This window comes from Chanos chanos, chromosome 6, assembly GCF_902362185.1.
Source record: "Chanos chanos chromosome 6, fChaCha1.1, whole genome shotgun sequence".
Classification (NCBI taxonomy): domain Eukaryota; kingdom Metazoa; phylum Chordata; class Actinopteri; order Gonorynchiformes; family Chanidae; genus Chanos; species Chanos chanos.
In genome coordinates, this window is record NC_044500.1 from 26,547,058 (window position 1) to 26,572,057 (window position 25,000).

Sequence of the window (25,000 nt, forward strand, 5' to 3'; positions counted from 1 at the left end):
CTGATTGATCATTCCTGTATAAAATGTCTCTGTTGCTATCTGCCTGCTGTGACGTGCTGTAGTTCTACATTCAAGAACGCGCCAAAACCCAAAACAAATGAGCCTCATCTAACAGAACCACACTGCTCATGCTTTCATGGGAATTAAATCCACTGTAAAAAAAAAAAAAGAGAGTGATGTCATACAACATCTGTATCTACATTAAGCCAAATACGACAGCAGAAACATCCAAACAAAATCAGACAATAATAATTGCCCATACGCCTAAAGCACATAACCACCTCAAGAACAACACAAACAAACAAACTACACAAATAAACAGAAGAAATGGAGTCAAGGCAAGTCCACATGTTTTTTACCTGTGATAATATCTTTATCTGTTTATGACACACCCGCCTACTTTGTATCCAACAAGTGTTTATGTTTGTTTGTTTGTTTGTTTGTTGCCAGCTAATCTGAATATTAGAGACAGAAATCTGGTGCTGGATGACAGGGGAGAGGGACTGGGGGGTTTATAAATGGGCTGTAGAGAATGGTAAGAACGGTAAGGAAAAGGTGATGGGCGCTCTAGTGAAATCTCATTCTGCGGTGGATAGCTGTGTGTTGTAGCCGCTCAGACACGCCGGTTCCATGCCATTTAACAGATTTCCTCGCCCAAATGACTGGCAGGTCAAGGCCATCACTAAAAAGAAATGACAGGCAACCATTGGAGCAGAGGCCAATCAATCATCCGCTAATGGCCAATAGAAAGCTGCCATTGTGAAGTCAGAAACTCGAGGGCCTCGGCTGTTTTATTATTGGAATGATCGAGGATTTCAAACCAGTAACAAAAAGTACAAACCCTACAACTCAAACATTTCCAAGATATATTTACAATAACCCTTTTCTACACTAAAGTGTAAACCATTACAGCAAAGAAATAAATGTAAGAATTCAAATAGAGAACATGGGCTTAAGATATGGTACAGCCTGTCAGTATTACCCCTTGCATGATGTTTTATGTAAATAAAAAGAATAAGTCTTTGCTTTTTGATGCAGAAAAATCCCGTCTACTGTCAGATGGACTGCAAGAGTGACAGTACACGACATGACATCACTGCAACGGTCCAGTCCAGACTCGCACACCATCATGGAGGTGAAGGGAATTCTGGGATTTTTTTCTCCTCTTCTTCTTCTTCTTTTTTTTTTTTATACTGACATCATAACCTCCAGTGACACAGAACACGTCTGCTGGAAAGATTTCCAATCATGAAGGTAAAAATTCACTCCAAGTGTCATACAGATAAGGATGGAAATATATCGCATTACAATTTTTTCACGGTGAATATTCCCGTACGCAACAGACACAGGAACGGACACTATCGCCCAAGGACAAACCGTTCTTCTCTTCGCTCTCTGTCTCTCTCTGGTTTTTTTTTTTTTTCAGAGAGGTAAAAATTCTGATTGTTTGGGAAAAGAGAGAGGAGGAAAGGGGAAGAAAAAGAAGAGAAGAGGAGGTGGAGGATCATATGGAGATCAGTTATCTGACTCTGGAGCAGACAAAGGGTTAAGACGCACAAACAATAACATTTCGGGAACAGCTGTCCTTGAAGGGAACTCAAGGGCGAGGCGATGGCTAATCTGGTATTCTCCGCATGATCAAATCACCAGGCAACAGATATAAATAAAAGGGCAGGAAATGAGGAATTCACATTCAAGAGTGTCAGCAGAGAAATGAAGATTCATGGTGAAGAGGCCGAGTGAAGGAGGCAAAAATTAACTGCAAATAAAAGGACACAGCAGGCTCCAAAAAACAGAGAGAGTCTGGTTAGAGAGAGAGAGAGAGAGAGAGAGAGAGAGAGAGAGAAATATCGCATGGCGTAAGGGTGAGTAGACTGCTCTCTGTCACAGAGACAGGTGCTTTTATTTGACATGCAATAGCAGGCCCCTGTTATGAGGGGATATTCTAAAAATACTACCGCTCTCTCTCTCTCTCTCTCTTTCTCTGTCTAAGAAACATCATCACTCTGGCTTGCTCTCTGCTCATTACATCTACTCATGCAATTGTTTTACACACAAACACACACACACACACACACACACACACACACACAGAACTATCTGAAGTCTGCACTTCAACATTGTCATTATACAGTGTGATGCACAATACATTTCCCATAATCCCCTTCCACATAATTCTCTTCTCCATACCCAAAAATGTGACAGCACACTAAAAAATCTATGGGAGTCCACCATCTGCAATTCTAAAACCCTGCACTGGTTATGATATTTGTCTGGGCTCACATATTTCAACAGTGCATAAAACAATTACACAGACATGACCATATAGACATAACAGAGGTACAACAGACAGACAGACAGATACAAAGAGAGATGAGCAGAAAGACAGCCAGACAGACAGACAGACAGACAGATAGATAGATAGACAGATAGATAGATAGATAGATAGACAGACAGACAAGAGGCCTGACCTGTTTCTGTTCCTCTCCCAGACTGTCCCACATGGAGGCGACGATTTTGGAGACGTCTCCGAAGGTTGCGTTGGGGTTCTGGCCTTTGATGGCGGCCTGTGTGTCCCTGAAGAAGAGAGCGTAGGCAGACACGGGCTTCTGAGGCTCGTTCGGATCCTTCTTCTTCTTCTTCTTCTGTGGTTTGGGCTTGGGCTTCGTCATCTCAGAGGAGGGCCGCTTCTCCCCTGTTATCTGCAAGAGGAGACACGCAGACTTATTATGAGTGGACAGACACACACACGTGCATGCGTGCACACACACGTACAAACACACACACACACACACACACACACATGCTGATTCCAGCATAATTTTTTTTAAGTTTACTGGTGATCAAATAGAATTGACTCACTGAAGGCATACGAATCAAAAGCCAACATTCCAGCCCTGATTACTGAAGTGAAATATTTCATTACACTAGCCACATCTGTATGATCACTCTGTCTGGTACCGTGATCTGACATCCCCAAAATAAACAAAGAAAAACCGAAAAACAAAAACAAACAAACAAACAAAGCCAACCACCAAACAAAGTAAACCCTTTGACATATGCTGTCTTTATTGACTGATATTTTGGGATAATTGAGTGAAACAGCAGTAAACTTGGTTTTTGTTCATGGGGAGTCTGGGGTGAGAGAGAGAGAGAGGGGAAGGGGGGTGAGAATGCTCGCTTGGCACCTTCTCGTTAAAGCATGTGGCTTATTGTTCTGCTAGTGCACATGTTTAACTATGCAAATATGTGCTTTCTTTTTATCTGCTAACATCATGAAATAAAAATGTGAAACACTGGTTTCAAAGTGTGTGTCTTCAATCAAACATCAAGCATGTAATCCATACTGACAGTTTATGGGCACCTCTCTCTCTCTCTCTCTCTCTCATCACTTCCACCCCATGCATACACACAGAGGCACACACACACACTCTATCTCTCTTACTCTCACTCTCTTTCTCTCTCCTCCACAACACACACACACACACACACACACACAGAATGAGGAGCAGGCAGGGTAGGTCTAGAGAAGGACTGCTGGAGTACTAAGGGTGAGAATTGATTGCCTAATGCAAGCTTTGCTCCACAGACCTTGTTAAGGTCCCATTTGAATCACTGCTACATGACTCCATCTCCTGTCCAACGCACACTAATATTTGTTTTCTGTTCTACACCACTGATACGCATACTGCAAAAAATAGTGTCATTATTCAAAACACTGAAGAGATTTAGTTTGTCTGGTTTCCCCTGCAAAATGTAAGAGAGAGAGAGCGGGGGGGGGGGGGGGGGGGGGGTATATTTAGACATCTTTCAGTCAAATGAGACGAGGGAGAGAAAGAGTGAAATCTCCAATATGAAATTGCTTTCTGAGAGCTCGTTACCTATGTAGGAATGGTTATATAAGCTGATGACTATAACCATAGTGACTGCAGGATCGATTCAGACAGAGGTTTAAAAAAAACACACAGCACAGGGAAGAATTTTCTGTGAACCATCTCTGTGAAAAGCCAAAGAGCAAACTGTCTGCATTTACCTTACTTATGCAAACACTTCCCAAAATCAACTCAACACAGGTACCACACCACAGGTATATGTCACAGGGAAACAGTAGTCCTCTGCCAGTAGACTGGCATGTGCTCACATTTCACCTTTTGGGCCACAAATAACCACAAACTTACATATAAAGTCCCATAGCATATTTCAGCTTCTCCACAGATAGAACTGTTTACATGCAATATATCTTTACCCCACCTATAAAAACAGTTTGTTTCTGTGTGTAGTATAAGAGTATAGAGCAATGTTGTAGTCTCTGTTTATGTAATCATGTCTCTTGCCTGAACAATATCAAATTATATCAAATTATAAAAAGGGCTTGTTCCAACACTTCTTAATGAATTTATTCGCTGAGCCTATGGCCAATTAGTGCTCCAAACATGTGGTACACAGCTATAAAAAAATACCCCAAACCTGTAATGGGTGCCAACATGTACCAAAACCAAAAATCAATATGAAATATCAATATGGCTAAATTCAATGTTCACGTCATATCTCATTCTGGAAAAACAGAAGTTGTTACTGAAACACAATATGGTATCAGCTTAGCATAGCAAACTGTTACTGTGTGGAGGGAAGAAAGAGGGGGCACAAAGAGAGAGAGAAAGAGAGAGAGAGAAAAACAGGGAGAGAACAAATTTGACTCCAGTCCAAACATGTTCTCCGGCACAGCCAAACTCATTCTGTGAAAAACACAGTGATGAAAGAGAAACCAGAGAGCAGAGAGAGGAGAGGAGCTCTGCTGCTAGTCCTTTTCATATAGGCTTCATTCTGCTTATATGCCTGCTGTAAAAATCTGCTCTTATTTGCCACAGCACAAGTTATTATTCATTCATTAATGCGCTTTCATATTCTGCTCTTCTTCACCGAAGCAAAAGGAGGTGGGGAAAAAAAGTGTTTGAAAGCACATCTGTTTGTTTTTGCTTTGAAGTGGATGGAGAATAAATTAAAAGTGGGCGAATGGAATGCCATGGTGATGGGCTAAATGATGCCCCTTGTTTCCTTCATGCATGAAAGGATGGGTCGCTGAGTGACGTCGATGTGAGCACGCAAAGGGTTTTTGTGAAATACCAAGCTCCTGCTACATTACAGTGATACTGAATTCTCTCTCTCTCTCTGTACATGTGTGTGTAAGCACAAGTTTGTATATGTATGTATGTGTTACCGCTCTGCGTTGTGTTTACCACTGGACTCGAACCGGCGACCCTCGGGATGGGAGGCGGGCGTGCTAGCGAGGAGGCTAAAACCCATGGGCACTAGCGTTAATCGCTAGTACTGGGGGAGTGAGGTATACTCACTGTGCAGCACTCTACTCGCTCGCTACTGTTACACTCACCCCTCCTAAACCTCGCTCCCAGCCGGGTCATCAAGGCACCAATGTTACCGCTCTGCGTTGTGTATCACACTGGACTCAAACCGCCAACCCCCGGGATGGGAGGTGGGCATGCTAGCAAGGAGGCTAAAACCCATGGGCACTAGCGTCAATACTCACTGTGCAGAACTCTACTCGCTCGCTACCGTTACATATGTATGGGTGTGTGTGTGTGTGCGTGCATGTTCTAGCATACAGCTGCAAATGAGCATGTGAGTATGTATGGGTGCGTGTGTGTGTGCGCGTGCGGGTACTAGCATACAGCCGCAAACGAACATGTGTGCATGTATATATGGGTGTGTGTGTGTGTGTATGTGTGTGTGTGTGCATCTACTAGCATACAGCTGCAAATAAACATGCAGAATGAAAGAGCCTGTAAAGTGAATTTTAGCTGCAGTGTGCTGAAGTCTTAGTATTGCTCTCTCTCAGGTAAAGAAGAAAACATGTTGAGTGGAAAAAAACCTGACAGAAAGTGAATGACTGTACGCTTTGTTGTGTGGATTTGCATAAATTAAATTCATTTAACTCAATAAGACTGGCCTCCAAGTGTCTTTATTAAAGGAAAAAAAAAGACAGGGAAGCGCTGTGCATTTCAAAGCATAGTAGTAGTCAACATGTTCATGTATGTGTGTGTCTGTGCGCACTTGTGTGGGTGTGTTTATGCCTTTCTTTAAACACCCCCCCTCTCCCTTCTCTCTCTGTCTGTGAATGCGTATTTGTGTGAAAATGCTGATAGATTAGTTCAGTCTTTTTCTCAGCACTCACAGTTAAACACAGTGTAGTTTTTCACAGGAAAGTCCAGACAATGATAACATTTTGAATCTGATTCTTTCTGTTATTTCACTTTATGCAAATACAACGCCTATGGAAACATTATGCACCAATTTTTGCTGTTATTAAAATGACAATGTTGCAGAAGCTGACACTGTGTACCCAAATAATACATGCTGGTCAAATTCCCTGTTTCTTCCTACTGTCGGAGACGCTATCAGAGACGTTAAAACCTAAACATACAGAGAGAACAAGACGGCATTGCTTTGTTCCGTATGCTTCTGTATAAAAAAACAAAAAAAAACTCTTAGTATCAGGCAGCAAAACAATGTCATTTGAAACATCGTGTAAGTTAATTCACTCTTTTCACTTTCCAATCCAATTAAGCGTGCGGTGAGAGGATAATGAGGGATTTCTAGAAGCTTCTGCATTACTGAAACATTCAAATTAAATTTCAGCTGACAGCTTCAATAAAGAGAGAAAATGATGGACAAGCTGGAGTAATTGGATTTTGAGGACAATACAAAAATAAAGAGAGAAAGAGAGAGAGAGAGAGAGAGAGAGAGAGAGAGAGGGAGGAAAAAATTTATGTGTGTGTGTATGTGTGTGTTTTTTGCTGTAGAAATATTGAGAACAAAAGCACTCATACATGAAATTGAAATTATCATGATTTGTAAACAGTGAATCTTACATTAAAAAAAAATAGAAAAGAAAAAAAAAGCGTCAAAGCATGATAACTCATTTTCACTCTCGTTCTCAGTCAGCCCCCCCCGTTCATCCCTCGTTCATTCTGCCCAAATAAGCTTTGACCTCTACAGACAAGCGTGCCTTATCAGGAAATCCATCAAATGTACAATGATATGAGATCAAGACCAGATGTTCATCTTTGCCTATCTACCTAACAGAAACCCACAGTAGTACCTTGGAGTGATAATCTGCTTCCTCTTCCTGGGCGGAGCTTGAGGGGGAGGGCGTGGCTGACTGACTCCCTGGAGGCGAGGGGGAACCGTGCATACGGGTGCCCCGGCCAATCTGAGAGCTGAGTTGGGACAGTGCGCTCATTGGGTGGGGCGGTATCCTAGGAGACCTGTTTAGCATGGGGGCGGGGCGAGCTGATGGATAGCGAGAACCATCTTGCCCAGTCACCGTCTGTATCTAGGGCGAGAGAAGAAAACCAGCCTTTACCACCACGACCTGAAAACTAACGACCTATTTTTTTTTTCTAATCTTTACTCTAGTCAGTCATATTTTATCCTTAGCCTTAGCTTTAACTGCTTACAGTTGTACTTTGCTTATAGTCACATAGTTTTATCCCAATTCCAGAAAGTGAGCTCTAGACAGAGATTCAATTGTTATTTCAATGTAATGAGTAATTTAGTCACTAATTGTTTTACAATCTACGTTTTTTGCCCCTTTGGGAAAAATATATTTACTGATTGAAGAAAGAAAGGTTGACTAATCTGACGGATTCAGAGCAACCAAAGGAAACTAGTCAGGTCAGGTTACGCTTTTATGGGAGCCTGTAACTTTTTATTTCAGTACGAGATCGCTGGTCCCACAAAGACACTCAGAATAGTGTAGGCTCTGCTTTTCACTGGCTCCATTCTCACAATTCTTCGCAGAGAAATTAGGTCTACTCGCTCTCATATGTCTCTAAAACCAACTCTCTGAAAAGTCCCAGTGTCCTACTAAAATGCCAGACCATTTCATGCCATGTGGTTTTCGTATGCGATTCTGACAAAGATTTGTGCCTTAACAAAACCACTTCAAAAAACAAACAAACAAACAAACAAAAAAAAATCAAGGGAGGTACAAATAACGTGTTTTGTTTTTCAAACCGATTCATAAAAAAAACAGCAGATTTTTATCTGAAATCTCACACTACCGTAGGAGATCACATCTGATAAGCGTTTCAGATATGAACAAACTTACTGTAAGTCATCAACCACACAGCTTCACCGACTCATCATCAAAAGGCTTTGTGAACCCTACTGTACGGGATATGCCACTCTATTTTATCTCTTCAAAAAATGTGAAAGCCACTAAGGGCAATATTTTCTACCCACCTACAGCAAATTAGGGGAAAGAGAAAAAAACATAGCAGGTGCAAAAAAAAAAGACAAAAAAAGAACGAAAGGCAAAAAAAGGGGGTCAAGACCTGACACTTGAACAAATCTTCCACGAAAGAAGAAATGTTTTCTGTCTTTAATGAGCACAGAGAAATGAATGTAATTTTTGTAAAAAAAAAAAAAGGAAAAAAATCAGCTTCGTTTATCATTTTCAGCTTCAATTCCAGCGTTTAATCATCTCCGGCAACATCTGTGACACTTAAGCAATAATATTTTACCATATCTCATTCTTATTGCTCCACTTCAAAAAAAAAAAAAAAAAAAAGCACATCTTGTGGAGCAGGCCAACCAGATGTCTGCTCTACTGCTGCAAACGGATAAATTAATTCACACATAAATAGGAATACTCCAAAAACCACAAATCAGAGAAAGAGAAAAAAAAATTGATGAACTAGCGTTTATCTGTCCCATGAAACATTCATGAACTGAATAATACATTACATATGAACTTCACATGCGGAAAAAAATGAGAAATGAAGAGAGAGTGCTCGACCAAAGCGGGCTGAGTAAACATTAGCCGCGCGCCACTCTGTGATCTAGGCCTGGCTCTGTAATAGTGCTAATTGGCCTCAGTAGAGCTCATAATGTGGGGAGGGAAAAAAGACAGAAAAAGAAAAAAAAAGAAAAAAACTGTTTAGTGATGTGAGAAGACGGAATGGTGCTTTGAAATATTAAGAATTTACAGGACATTAGACTGTGTGACTGGAGCAGCTAGTTACAAAAGAGAAAATGAACAAAAGCATTCTTTCTGCATTTCAAATATCCTCCCTCCCTCCTCTATCTCCCCCAACAACCAACAACAACACCACACACACACACACACACTTCCTTACATCCAGAGCACAACCTCCTAGCCCCATATTTCTCATATTTCAAAAACAACATCACTTCAATTTTCAAATACAGTCAAAATAGCTCCGATGTTAAAAAAGGAGAGAGAAAGAGAGAGGGAGTGAAGGGGAGCAAAAGAGTGGAAGGACAGAGAGAAAGAAAGAGAGAGAGAGAGAGAGAGAGAGAGAGAGAGAATCCATTAATTTTCCATTTTCTGTGGAGTTTCTCTTTAAGGGCTTTCACAAACCAAGAAGCATTGAAAAACCAATTAATCAAACATGAATGGCCTATCATAGCTACAGCAAGCCTATTTCCATAGCAACAGCCTCCGGGTAGAGGCATCACCCTGCTCTTTAATCCCAAGCACACTATGTTTCTTATAAACAACACAAAAGACAAGAGAGGAGAGGAGCAGAGAGGTGCAGACTAAGAGCATTCTCATATTATAGAGGCTGTCTGGGAGGATCCAATGATTGTTACTGCACGCAGGACACCATCAACTTCAGCTCTCTACCGTCAGCTCAGCAAACCAACAATCAATCACAGTCTATTCTCTTACACACACACACACACACACAGGCACGCACGCGCGCACACACGGGCACGCACACACGGGCACGCACACATGCACGTGCACACACACACACACACACACGCACACACACTCACACACACACACACACACACACACACACACACACACACACACACACACACACAGAAAAGGGGAGGAGAATCTGAATAATTTATAGTATTTGTTTCAGTTTCAGCATATCCTCACTGCTGTCATGATTAAAATTCTGAATATCATTTCAACTGAACTGACTTGAATTACAACCCCACCTCTTGTTTTCTTTTTTTTCTTTTCCCTGTCAACTTTGGACTGGCTTTCTGGTTAAAATTCGGTGTACAGTAAGATTTCGGGAGGCAAATTGTCTCTGAGGCTTTAAAACTACAGGACACAATGGGACGCCTAACACCCCCCCTCCCCTCCCCCCCAAAAAAAGAAAAAAAGACATGAAGAGAGAAAAATGTATGTATGTGCATCTTTTATGAACATGGGAAAGACAGGGATTCCTCTGATTCCTGATTCTATCCTTTATATATATATATATATATATACATACACACACACACACACACATTCATGAAATGGAGGTACGTATGCATATATATAAACAAATACATGACTTTTTTGTGTTCAGTTTTGCTTTAATACAAAGACATTACTCCTTTGTATATGCCTACATTCTCAGTTTAAACAAAGTCATTTTCTAGATAAACATACTAGTAAATGAAAGTGTGTGTGGTGCTTTAATTTAATATCACATTTGCTCTCAATTTATTTAGAGTCAGGAATGTAATCAGAGGACTAAAGATGTGCGGCTTCAGTAAACGACTTCTCTCACAACTCTAATACCAGGCGACGTGACTCATTTAACAAACAATATGTAGCCTGCTGATTGCTTCCCGTTCCAATGCATACATACCGACTATTCATTTTTAATGTCTGTTTGCTATTCTGCCACCTGAGAATGGGTGGGGGAGAGAGAGAGACAGAGAGAGAGAAAGAGAGAGAGAGAGAGAGAGCAAAACTGAAATATAAGGAGAGATAGGATAGGAGAAAAAAAAAAACAGAACAGAAGAGTGTGGGTGAAGAAGATCAGGAGGAGATGGAATGAGAAAGTGAGGTGTGTGTGTGTGTGAAAGAGAGAATGAGAGGGAGAGAGAGAGAGAGAGAGAGAGAGAGAAGCCTATCTCTAACACTCATCAGCTGAGGCTATATAAAGCTGTTTGGGAACGGCTGTGCAAACATTATGAAAGAGTCTTACAAAGGTTAGCCGTTGCCATAGGTACTGTATGCTAATTGCTAAATGGTATCTCATCGGTAGGAGTGGGGAGGGGGTGGGGTGGTATGGGGAGTAGCAGGAGTCTGGCAAACTGCCTTTATTTGGCCATTACTGTCTCTCTTCCCCAAGACAAACTGCCCCTCGTCTTCTCCACACTTTAACAGTGAGGGTCAGCTGTAGAGGCAATGCACAAATATACATAAGCAAAAGGCTAGATCCATAAATTCAGTGTTTATGTGCTTCAGCCTCACCACACCCTACCCTACCCCAACAGAGACAGAGTGTGGAGCAGGAATTTGACATTGCAAGTAGGATGTGAGGAGAAATGCACTTCTTAAACACACACACACACACATACACACAGACACACATACATACAGTTATGTACACACTGGCACTGGCAAATACATTCAACTCCATGCACATATGCCCACTCACACAAAACATATCCATACACATTATAGCACATTCACCTACTTCTAAAAATACATCCCCACACACACACACACACACACACACACACACACACACACACACACACACACACTCAGAGCACACTGCTAATAGTGCAAAGATCCTGGTGTTGGTGGGAGAACACTGGGTAGCCTCTCCATTCTTTGTGCTGTGAGACATTTGTATTCACATTGTGCAGATGACAGTTAAATAGAACCCATATAAACATGGCTCTCCAATCATGGCTGCTGCACTGCACTGAACATCACAGAGCTGCAGTTTCTGTCATCCCTCTGAACCCGCCTCTCCAGCGCTCACAGGCTATCCGTGACTGACTGTGCAGTTTGATTGATTATCATTTAACCAATGGGAGACCTGTATTTGTAGCCAGTGCCTGGGGATACACTCTGTACCAAAGTGGCTGAGTAAACACACTATGCGACGTCTGTCCGCATTTATTCTTTCAATTAGTTTCCGCTTCGCTACAGTTCACTGTATACATTTCCACTTGGAGTCACTAACTTCACGTATGTGTCTGTTCCCATTTGCTCCTTTAAATATGTCCTGAATCTACTGTCCGATAATATAACTTAATGCATTTCTGGTCCTTCTGAATTATAGTCATATCACACAGCGGCGAATGGAAGTGATTACTGAGACAAATCTAAATTCCTCTCTTTGTTTTATTCCAGAATGAGCAAGATCAAGATGCTAAACTCCTCAGCTCACAAAAGCCATCTGAGCAAGCCACGCTAGGTCATTTAGGCTAGACATAAATCTTGTTTAATATCACAAGGCGGATAAAAATCTGTCCCATTTTGATTGTACTAATAAGTCTCATTATTCCAACTGTGCTACTGTTTTGGAACTCAACTCACTTTCTGTCAACAGAACAGTTTTGGAAAGCAGTGCAAGAAATCTTGGCTAAGACTTCCACTCCCCGCAAACCCTCCCTTTCTCTCTCTCTCTCTCTCTCTCTCTCTCTCTCTCTCAATAACCCCCCTCCCCTACTCTCTCTCTCTCTCTCTCTGATTGGAGACATCTTGTTGGGAGTGATGGCTTACTTGGGCAGGTTCACAGTTGCTATTGTAAAATCACAGAGCGTTTAATTGAAACAAATGACTATAATAATAGAACATTATCCCCGCAGGCCCACGGCCGTGGCAGCTTTAATTAGCCAAGCGCCGGAGACTGATCTCTCACAAGCACGGTAAACACGCCTCACCGAGAGAGAGAGAGAGAGAGAGAGAGAGAGAGAGAGAAAGAGAGAGAGAGAGAGAGAGAGAGAGAGGGAACCCTCGTCTTGTTGCCTTGCCCTTACCGCGACTTCTCGTTCACCCTCGGGGCAGAACGTGAAAAAACACTACCGCCGTTCTTCCCCTCCCCCTTCCCCACCTCCTCCTCCTCCATTCACTCCTTCGTTTGGGTTGTTTCATCTCTATCTCCGGGTTTGCCTGCCAGGGCTGTGTGTATACCCGCGAGGGTCATCCATAAAAAGCGCTTCGAGCGCTAATAAAGAAGTGGATTTATAAATCATACGCTCTTTAAATCAGTAAGCAAACCAAAGCTGCCCCTTCACACACAAAACGTTTATCTCAGCCAAAGAGACTGGATTAGATTAGCTAAAGATCCTAGAGGCTGGATCTGCAAGAGGGAATACAACTATGGTGCTAATGACACACTGGACTGCTGTTCCACATCACTATGCTAAACCCTCATTACGCAGCTTAGACGCACGCACATATGTTCTATTTAAGAGTTGGTAGCGAGAAAAGCCTAGTTATAGCTGTTGTTGTGTGAGACGCAGAAAAAAAAAAAAAAAAAGCTAAATGAGGCACCCCTGGCGCTCTGAGTGGTAGATGTCAAAGACAATTTACAGCCAATTATCTACCAAACTTAATAGGGGTGATTGTTACTCTTCCTGTCATATTTTGACATACCGATGCCTCACAAACCAACGTGACTACGTAAAACGGGCACCCATATTGACATGCCAGACAAGCGTCAAGACTTGGCGCATAAGTGAGGAAGTGTTCATTTCACAACGGTATGAAATATCACCAAAACGCTCATGTGAGAGGCTACAAAGTTATAAACACTGTCCCAGCCCAAGTGCCATAACCGCCCTGTCCACAGTGTTAGTATCTGACACCTATTTCTCATAGCACAAAACCAGCAACTCTGGACATGGGTGAAAAATCACAAGTGAGAGAACACAGAAACTGTCTCAACAAGTGATGTTTGCGGAGAGTGTGGAAAACAGAATTATGAGGGCCAAAGTGAACCAAACCAAACAAAACAGAAACATTACAGAAACATTTAAAGAAGAGAAGGTAACTTAATATGGTAGAAGAAGAAGTAGACGGGAGGAAAAAGAAAAAAAATCAGCAACAACAACGACAATGACAACAACATGAGAGCTAAAACACAGGTAACGAAAGAAGAGTTGGAGTAATCGGATGGCATAAGGCTACAGAGAAGCTAAAGACAGGCCAAGCAGAAGTACATCTGGTTCAGCTGCTTGTAGTGTATCTGTGCTGTGGTCAGCTCCCACGCTGTGCCGATAATGGCCTAAGTATGGGTCTGAGAGCTGCAGTATTGGAAAACCAGGGTCTCTGAATGCCAACACATCTCCACAGAAGGACAGGGATCAGAACTCATGATTTCAGCAAGTGAAGATAGACACTGATTAAACTGGAATAAATTTAAGGCTTCCACTCATCAGCGCCAACAGAAGAACATCTTTACCCTCTCTCTCTCTCCCTCTGCTCTAAAGTCAGTACCTGAGGTGTGTTTGACATGACAGTTCTAAAATGACTGTAGGAGAAAAGAGGCAGACACATCAACACATGCAACAGACAGGAAGACAGATCGTTTCTACTCCTCCTAATCAAAAAAAAAAAGAAAAGGAAGAAAAGAAAAAAAAAAACACGTATACCCACTCTCTCTTATTCTCACTCTCTCTGTCTCTGTCTCTCTCTCACACACACACACACACAAACATAGACACACACACTCGCTCACATTTTTCTCTCAGCAGGGAGTCATAGTGACAATTAGGTTCATTTAAGGATGATTAGCGACGTGTTAACTCTTCACATATGCCCACCACGTGTTTGTGACAGGACCCATTCTGAGAAGACTCGCTCATAGAAAACCTCTCCACAATGCAGGGAAGCTAAAGTCTGCCTGGAGCTTCTCCATGAGCCACTGAATCAGACTGCACGTCCAGGCTCCTTACGGGGTCAGAGACATCAGTGAACAGGTAGAGCAGGACACCAGAGCGTTCCTGTTAAGTGTCAGGGCACTGGGCTGAGAGTTGGGGTCTGGTTAAGACTGGACTGGTCTAAAGTACAGTGTGCACTGTAAACATTAGGAAAAAAAAGAAAAACTGCCTTCACACATTAACCCTCATATATATATATGTATGTGTGTGTGTGTGTGTGTGTGTGTGAATATATATATATATATATATATCAGCCTATATATGAGTGAGAGATGGAGAGAAAGAGAGAGAGAGAGAGAGAGCGAGAAAGAGAGGAAGAGAGAGACTGTTACACCAAACCCTTTGTTTTCTGCCCTGTCATTCTGTCCTCTGTGTTGGGTTGCTCATTGTCTCACAGTAATTCTGTCCTCTGTGTTGGGTTGCTCATTGTCTCAGGGTAATTCTGTCCTCTGTGTTGGGTTGCTCATTGTCTCACGGTAATTCTGTCCTCTGTGTTGGGTTGCTCATTGTCTCACGGTAATTCTGTCCTCTGTGTTGGGTTGCTCATTGTCTCACGGTAATTCTCTGTCCTCTGTGTTGGGTTGCTCATTGTCTCACGGTAATTCTGTCCTCTGTGTTGGGTTGCTCATTGTCTCACGGTAATTCTGTCCTCTGTGTTGGGTTGCTCATTGTCTCACGGTAATTCTGTCCTCTGTGTTGGGTTGCTCATTGTCTCACGGTAATTCTGTCCTCTGTGTTGGGTTGCTCATTGTCTCACGGTAATTCTGTCCTCTGTGTTGGGTTGCTCATTGTCTCACAGTAATTTGATGCCAATGAGAACGTGTGAATGTGGCACTGCTTTCAGTGAAATGAACTGACTTTCAATCAAATCAAATTTATATCGATCATGCTGATGGCTACTGCTGCACGTGTCATGAGAAAAACAGGTATTTTGTCTGTTTAAAATAAACAGAAAAAGTGGATATATTGCCATTTATGCAGAGATATGACCCAAAGTCTGTGCACTAATCACTGAAAAATGAAGAGATCTCACCGAGCTTCTGTGAAGATCACAACAGAAGACGTGCAAGTATAGCTTACACTTTAGGTCAGTGTGAATGTATATGGATATACATACACTCAATCTTCACAGTATACAAGATTAGGGATACAAAATAAGGATATGAAATCTATACATTATGTTCTTGATTAGCTCTATCCAAAGTCTAATTGACTTTATTAGAAAAAAAAGAGGAGTTTGCCAAGAGAGACAAGAAGACCTTTTTCTTCTTTCCCTTTCAACCATTTTTCGATATAATGAAATTGGAAAATAACTTCTATTTCTTTAAAATATTTCTTAATATACAAGCACTGTCTCATATCATATTGTGTGAGAGAAATAAGGCACCTTCTCCCATGAGATAATAAAAGAATTGAATTTTTCCTTATCGGCCGGTCATCTATTTTTCTGCGGAATGCTATTACTTGCTGCCGGCGGTTGCTAGGCAACAGGAAATATTAATAGGTCCTTTTATTAGGCGGGTTTTCACAGAGCTGCACTAAAATGAAGAAGTGGAAAACATGAATGTGTTACATAAATCTTTAGACCTTTTCAGGGTGTGCACAAGTCTCTGTTTGGGGATCTGATTTATTGCTGCATCGCCTCATTTATGGGAAATAGGGGTGTGAAATAAGAAAATGGTACATTGCCCTGAAGGACTATTTGAAAATAAATAATCGCACGGGTGAAAAGAAAGCTGTTTAAAAAGCAGGGGTTCTTGCTTTCCACTAGATTTCATAGGACCTATCGAACGGAGAATGTTTTTCACTACCATTTGCCATAGCCGCATCAATCAAGCGAGTGATATCCTTCAACGAGATGTTATATTTTTTAATCATACTCTTTCAATTGTAATGGAAATAATAATAATAATAATAATAACAATAATCAAAAAAGTAAGTTCCACATGCTTCTCTCTCTGAGTGTGTAATTCTTACACTTTTGCCACGAGGCAAATATAATTGGATTTACTTTCATTTCTCTCTCTCTCAACTGAATTTGTGAATTTGTATTTTCTTTTTATTCCTCAACTTCAATGTAGAATCCAATTCCAAACCAACAGACAGTTAACAGCACAACAAACACAGCCAACAATCTCAATGGGCATTTAGTGAGGAGTTTTGGGTGAAATCCAAGCCAAACGCATCTGATTAGAAGCTGGGTTTATGTCCGAAGATACAGGAATAGCCTGTGATTTTTGGGTAAAGTCTTCATATAGGAGAGCTATTTATGACATAGTTCAGACCACAGTCCAGATAATTCACTGTCTGATGGATTTACCAGCAGTGCAGTGCAGCTACAGCAGGCCTGTTAAAACACGGCACCACAGGACATGAAGTAGACTCTATTTGCTGTGATAACATTAAAGACGTGCTTTTACTGCTATATCATTTAAAAACAGCCAAGTGATCAGAGTCTCTCTGAAATGAGTCCATTCACAGTTGGAGCTGTGGAGGTCTGGTATGAACTAACCACCCCTGTCCTGTTTGAATAAATACACACACCTAATGTCTTAGGGGAACTGCAAAAACCTCTCAGATGGTGGTTCTTCTAAACCAGATTTTTGGTCTCAAATATTGGATGTTTGGAGTAAACGGTTATTAATTAGCACTAGATGATGTCATTTCAACAGCAGTGCTACAAACTGATGAAAGACAGAAGGGGTTGTTAAAAAAAAAAAAAAAAGATCATTTGAGAATAATTGCATGTCAGGGAGCAGAATAAGAATGGAACTCAGTCAAGTGCTTTGCCAAAACATAATCATTGATTTCAAAGCCATTTTGAAAACGCTTCGAAAAACACTCGGTCAAGACCGAGCTCTTTCCTTCCCATTTGTCATGTTGTGCTATCAACCGTAGCTTTGCTTTGGCTATCTGTGAAAGCTTCAGCCCTAATGTTTCACTGCATGACACCTCGGTGACATCACCATAAAACCATTTTTATGATTCCAGTAGATACTGGGAGGCTAGATCACCACAGACAAAGCCATCCACTTTCTGAGAAATGTTCTCAATCTTTTTACGGTGCGGACTTTAAATGTTAGAATCGAAATAACTACCCGTTAAATTATGATGTAAACTGCAGTCTGTAGCGGGTCATTTACCGTAACCATAGAAACAGTCATAAGGCAAACATACACATGTTTCAAGACACACAAAATGCAACCTCTCCTTGTTGATCACATGTTGTTTTATTTATTTTTGTTGTTGTAGTTTTTTTTTTAATTCAAAGCATATGAAGAGGTTAATAATGTTTCATAATTTATTAAAATCTATAAACCGCAAACTTGGCCAACCATGTGTTTGATTAGTAATGAGTTAGTCTTACTTTACATATGATAATGTATATCAAATGAGAATTAAGTCACGTCTCGCAAACATAATGAGCTACCACAAGCTAAACGTTTGATAGAGAAGACATATCGAAGGCATGGCATCCACGTGGTAATGAAAAGCTAGCACAGAGAGGATGTTTAGGTCTAGGTGGTTTGAATTTTAAATAGTCTGTACTCATTCTGTGTCAGACACCACAGCCTCTTGTTATGAAACTGAGGCCTGGGGTAATTTATAGCATTCAGTGTTATAGCCATTTCTCTGAGGTTCTGAAATGCTGCAGTGGTAATTTTTGTATTCTGCTGTGGTCTTTCATTTTTTTTATTTAAGGACTTATTTCATTACTAGTAAGCAAGATCAATCAATATCTGTGACATGTACTTCAACCAATCGTGTGATCACCATTTTGCACGACGTCACAAAGCAGCACTGCTCCTCATGACTTCTTACAAAGATTATAACTGATTTATGATAATACAATGTCAATCAAACAGACAGTTAATGTATACTGTCCTGGGTCCTAAATTATGAAAATAGAGAGATTATTCAAATATTCAAGTGAACTAAGACAAATCTATGTCACTTGACCAGGACAAGAGTTTAAAAATGTTTCTCCTGCACAGCAGAATCCTCCACACTGCCTCAGAACCATGACGTGTATCTTTGCTGGGCTAATTGATAAGAACCATGCCACCCGATCGCAGATATTGGATGTCTAATGCATAGGGAGGGCACTGGAAGAAGCTATGACAGCTAGCGCATTAACAGGATGAGAGGAAGACTTGCCAAGTGCATCAGTGCATCATGAACAGGGATCATGTTCATGTTAAAAAAAAAAAAAAAAAGGAAGGAAAAGAGAAGGAAAAAGAAAAGATTTGATGCCTTGACCCTAGAGGAATTTACTGCCTTGTGGCACAGCAGTGAGCTCTGTAAGGGACAAGAGATAAGTTAAACTTGTGTGCAAGAGCCTGAATGAACCGTACTGTTGTGTTATTTTAAGCACAAAAACGCGGAATGTGTCTGAGAACTATCAGACGACTATGACTGACACTATAAATAATACAATTAAAGTGTTTTTTTGTTTGTTTGTTTTTTTTAGTGAAATAAATAAATAAACGATCAAACTAGAAAGAGATATACGACTGGACATTGAGCTTTCCATGGTAACAGAGAAGTTAATGGAGAAATTAATCCCCAATTTGAGATATTGTATGCTCATCAGGAGCTAGCATCGATTAGCAGCATGACCTGCCAATTGCGCGGCTGTAGATATTATCGATTGAAATGAGACTATACTCCGGTATGGCCTAAAACCTTACATGACACATACACAAATATTTAGTCTGTATAAATGTCATGAATCCTTCACTGGATTTTGAGCACCTGAGAATGTTGAATTGATGATATATAGCTAATACAAGTTAATCCCTTATCGTCACTATGACTTCTGTTACCCACTGAGCATCCTCATTAACACTACACAGGCTGGTATTGTTGAAATTTAATAAACTCTGTGTAAATAAGAAGGTGCTCTCTTTAAATAATAATAATAATTATAATAATAACTGAAGGGGGTGAGAGACTAGAATCTAGCAAGCTATACCGCCCTTAGGGTAACTTATAGTAATGCACCTTCCTTTGGGGCAAAGCCACCAAAAAACAAAAAACAAAAACAAACAAATAAATAAAAACCAGTATTCCCCAATAATAGCACTGTGTTTTCTCAATCTGTTAGAATGGGACAGCCTGAAACAGTCAAGCCTTTGGATACTAGCCTTTATTGCTAATCTTTAAGCAGATCTAACAAGGGCATGCTTAAATATACATGGCTAGGAAAAAGTGTAGTGAATATATATGATAAGATATTTCAAACTTAAAAACGTATGGCTAGTGTGAGGAAAACGCTGAAACACAGCAGATGAAGGTTTGTAAGAACTAATTAGTTACTGGTCTTTATAAGAGCATAGAATCTCAGTTTGATTTGTTTTGATGTTTTGAATGAGTTTTAATCAGGATTAGGGCTGGAGAATGTAAGATAAGGTAGTGAATTTTCTCTCTTGGTTTCTTTACGTAGGAACCCCTTTGTGCTGCTCATTGAAACCCAATGCTGGCTGCCTGACTAAATGGGCTCTCTTCTCTAAATTGTATCATATCCCTAAACCCCGCTCTAGGTTGATGACATTCCATCATTACAAGCCCCCCCCCCCCCCACCTTCCTTCCATCCATCCATCGAATTCATTCACTCAACCTCTTTTTCACCCCTCCCTTTCTTTATTCATCGCTCTACCTTCCCCCACCTTTCCATCTCTCTCTCTCTCTTTCTTGCTCCCTCTCTAATGAAAACAGATCTCTCAGACAGTCTTTGGCAACACTGCTGAAGGAGAAATATGAAACCTAATGGGTCTCCCCCCCCCCCCCCTCTCTCTCTCTCTCTCTCTCTCTCTCTCTTAGCTCGAGATGGAATATATGTGGTGTGTGTGCTGACCTCTGCGTGCCTGTGAATCAGCTCATCATTACCACAGCGTTTTGTTTATGGCCAATCCAGAACACAAGCAAAAACCACTGACACATCTCCAAAAATGAGCACCAATGCACAGTTATAGTAAACACCACTGCCTTCTACTTGCATTCTTGTCAAATTTCGCTAGTCTATACTGTAAGTTGGTTTTCGTAACCGACAAAAATACAGTCTTAAGGTTTTGAACAGAACGAGATGGTCTCTTTTTGTGGTCAGGCATCTGTTTGCTTTTGTCTGAAAAGGTTGAATATTTCTCAGCGCCAAAAGCTCTGACAATTCTGATGAACAAGCAGTGAGTAGGAAACCAAAAAAAAAACAATCTTTTGTTTCTCATCTCTTCTTACAATTTAACTTAAACCTGCTCTTCCTCAGAGCAGAATAACCAAATCCATAATTATTACCTTGTGGCCCTTATACGTCATATCACTGTGTTAATGAATTATACTTGGACACAATCCCCAAAATTATTAAAAATCAAACCCAAACAACAGAAAACATGAGGGGTTCTTTGGCATAACAATAACATCACAGTGCCAGAAACAATGAAATATTGTTTGGTCTCCCTTTGTTTTACAGTGTATAGAACTTTTTTTTACAATGCAATGGCAAGGAGAAAGAACACGGGCAGAGATCCAAGTACAGATGGCACATACTCAATCCATAGACACCGATCAACACCCATCATTCACAATGCACACATGCTAAAGGTCAGAGCAAAGTGGAAAAAAAAGTATGAAGGTCGTAATGTACAGCTTAGCTCACATATTTATCTTCTTTATATATATAAAAGGTCGCCAAAAATTGTAATATCTAGTGGTATCTACTGTATTATCTAACTATTGTAGAGGCACAATTCTAAGGTCTATTTTTAGCGTCTGTGGCCTGTTCTGTCGCGATCGATAAAGCTAATGTTATGATCCATGACGCTATCAAAAGCCTGTACCTTCCATATACGCTCTACATACACCTCTACAAGAAATGGAAACCAAATGAATAAATAAATAAATAAACAAACAAAGAAATAACAGAGGGGGAAAAAGATGAAGTGTGCTGAATCGTTTTGATAAATTTCCTGAGGATCAATCTGTCATTGTAATTGTATGGATGAGCTGAGAGACTGAAAATGATCGCATCTCTTTAAAGTACATAGCGAAACTGTACGACCCATGGCCACGTTCACTGTCAGCGCAGAAGTCGATTGAAAAACCATATTTCAGCCAGGAACTGTAATGTGTATGAGTTCCATTAGATGGCAAAAATGTCTGTTTGTTCTTACGTACTGGAAACAGCAGCCTCCATTTTATAGCAGCTCTCAACGGCGCCTGATCTCCATTTTGAGCAGGTTCAATAGCAACAGCCAGCCCATTATAAGAATGAAAATCAACACTATAGACGCTGATATTTTGCTCAGGATATAGCTGCAAGTGGCACAAATACAATTTCTCAAAGTCAAATACGATTCTTTTCTTTCCTGAAAGGCTATCGCGACTGTAGACCGTCTTTTCTGAACAATCGTGCATTTAAAGGGGAAATTTATACTAAGCAGAAAAATATAATTTTTGCTCAAGAAGCTCAGTTTATTCACAGAGACAGTGTCAATACCCTGATTTTCTTCTAAAACCAAACTTCTCAAACCAGGAACATTGCTTTAGGGCTTTCTGAGTGAACAAAATAGCAATACATCAAGGTGTTCATTCAACCATTTGGTAAAACTTCTCTACAAAGCTGTGTGCATATAGTGCATTTAAAGTCAGATATGATGTGCCATAAACTTCTCTTTACGTCACTCAGAACCACCTCTATTTAAAGTAATCCCATATATTTACAAGCTAATCTTAACGGATTATGTCAAAAAGGTCATGGATTACGGTTGGTTACTCGTTCACAACCTCATTTTGTTTATTTAGCTGTCGCTCTAATTCAGAGTATAAATCTAACTGTATGGGTCAAAGGTCAGGCCCCTTGAGAATAACCTTGGGATTATGTGCTTTGCTCAAGGTCATATGGGCAGTTATCACATCGTGTTTGGGATTCGAACCCACAATCTACCGGTTCCCTCACCACTACACCATCACTGCTACTTCACTTACAAAACTTAACAAAAAGATTATACACTGATTATGCACGGCCATTTCCAAGTCCACTGAGACATTTGACTTCACTCTGTTAGAGGATGAAGAATATGAGTGCTAGCCAAAGAGCTGCGAGTATGGCCAGAAGGAATCACACGTCAACGGAGTGATACAGTGATTGTCTGCCACAGAAAAAAAAAAGAACCGACACTGATGACTTTACCCACAGGTCTTTTTTGTGTCATGGCTGCCACAGAATAGCGAACAGAAATCTTTCTGTCTCCTTTTCTTTTTTTTTCCTGCTATCACTCCACTTCAGGTTGATGATGTATTCACATGGACTCTTGCCTGTGGCCTGATTTCTCTGATCTGGTTGGTTAAGTGCATTGCAGGGCAAACACAACATGACCTCAGGCTTAGTGTAAACATACACCGTCATACGATGGTAAACAATCCAGCCATATATCAACACATCCATTATTTAACCCCTCTTCCAGTCCATTGTCCCTCCTATCCATCCATTCATCCGTTCACATGGTAAATTCAGCAAGCTTCAATGAACTGAAAGCAAGTGGATTTTATAAACACTTTTTAATTTAAACAAATGTTTGATGAGTGAATGGTATTGTGAGAGCAGTCAAACACAGAGCCCATCTAATGAGTGAATATGAAGATGAGGGTGTTTATGAAATGTAAAATAACTAAATTTTGCACTGGAACATGAACACTCTCCATCCATCCATCTGCTCATCCTCCATTCAATTATCCCAATAGCCACTCTGTTCAAACTCTAGCCATTTTTTCATATCTCATGCATTTCTCATCCTTTCACCCATCCATCTCTCCATCCATCCATCCTATCACACACACATTCTGCTGCGTAGGGGACTTACCGATGGCATCTGGCCGGAGAGCAAGTGGCCATCCTGTGCTAGCATGTTGGACATCATGAGCGCGGGCAGCTCTGGGTAAGAGTAAGGGTTGATCAGGCCGTTATGGGGCAGAGAGTGACACAGGTAACTGGACTCTGGGTCCATCAGGTGTAGCAGTGGGGGTTCTGGGTGGTTTGGGGGGGTAATAGGGGGGATCTCATAATCTTCGTCACCCCCTCCGCCTCCATTTCCACTGCCCCCTCCCTGCCCAGAGTAGTTCTGCTGCAGAGAGACAGAAACAAAGAGAGAGAGAGAGATAGAGAGAGAGAGGGGATTTTATTTCTTGAAGAAAACACATTCACATTCATTTTCATTTATTCACCAGATCCTTCAGCGATTTATTTGTGAAATGCCGGTAAAAATATGAACACTAGTACCAATTATTTACTAATTATTTACTGGCATCTGCAAATAACTGTTAATGTATTACGCTAGCAGGCTGGTTTTTCATTGCTAATAGTTTGGTTGATGGATGCTGTCATGAATCGACCTTCTGTGCATTCAGCAATCAGAACAACGTTATTGGTTATTTTGTTTTTTTCTCCTCATCCATTTAAATAGTGAAAATCTCTGAATTTTTCTGTGCTCGACTAGGTCAATCTCTGTCTAGTTCAGACAAATGGAAAAATATGATACTAAATACTGAAGAAAAAGAGGGCAGAGAGGAGGGGGGAGAGAGAGAGAGAGAGAGAGAGAGAGAGAAATGGCTGGGGTATTCAAGGGGGAATGAAAAGCAATTTTGTCTGAGGCGATCTGACTGGAGTCCCTTCATAATGACTCAGTCAAATTAATCATCAGAAATAATATTCCGCTGTCAGCCATAGAAGAGCTTTTTTAATAGAATTTTTATGATTCATGTCTGGCCGTATACATCAAACAGTCAGTTCTGCAACATTTCAGAAATCAATTCAATATCATCTTTGTGTTGCCTGTCATCTTCTCCTGCAGAATGGCCATTCATCTTACAAACAAATACTTTTAGCGAATTTCGTGGTTAGAGAGAAAGAGAGAGAGAGAGAGAGAGAGAGAGAGAGACAGAGACAGAGACGGAGGGGGGTTTGGGGAACCCTTGTTTTACCCCATAATATACATTATTCAACTTTCACAACACCTCACACTATCATTCACCTTTTTACCCTTCTCCCCCCCTAACAAGAGGGATTTTTTTCCCCAATTCATCCCCTTTTCAGTTTAGCCAAATCTGTTTTTCATATGGCCTTCTAATGCTTGCAATCGCCAAAAACAGTTGCAACATTCAGATCGCGCTGTTATGAAACAAAATCTATAAGAAAGATGTTTAAATGAGACTAATTAGTGCTCATTAGCTGTGTACTTCACTCAAAGCTATAGAACACCATTGAAAAAGGTGCAGGATGAAAAAAGTCAGCGATATCGTATTCCACAAAATGGACAGGCACAA

At 40.8% G+C, this 25,000-nt stretch overlaps 1 protein-coding gene across 1 annotated transcript in view; it reads right to left on the reverse strand.

Moving 5' to 3' along the window:
- The window catches only part of tox2 (TOX high mobility group box family member 2), a 92,742-nt gene that overhangs the window by 8,590 nt on the left and 59,152 nt on the right, over positions 1-25,000 (reverse strand). Inside the window, 3 exon segments of the mRNA XM_030778554.1 lie at positions 2,472-2,702; positions 7,118-7,351; positions 23,542-23,802. Of these exon segments, the coding sequence (XP_030634414.1) occupies positions 2,472-2,702; positions 7,118-7,351; positions 23,542-23,802 (726 nt within the window).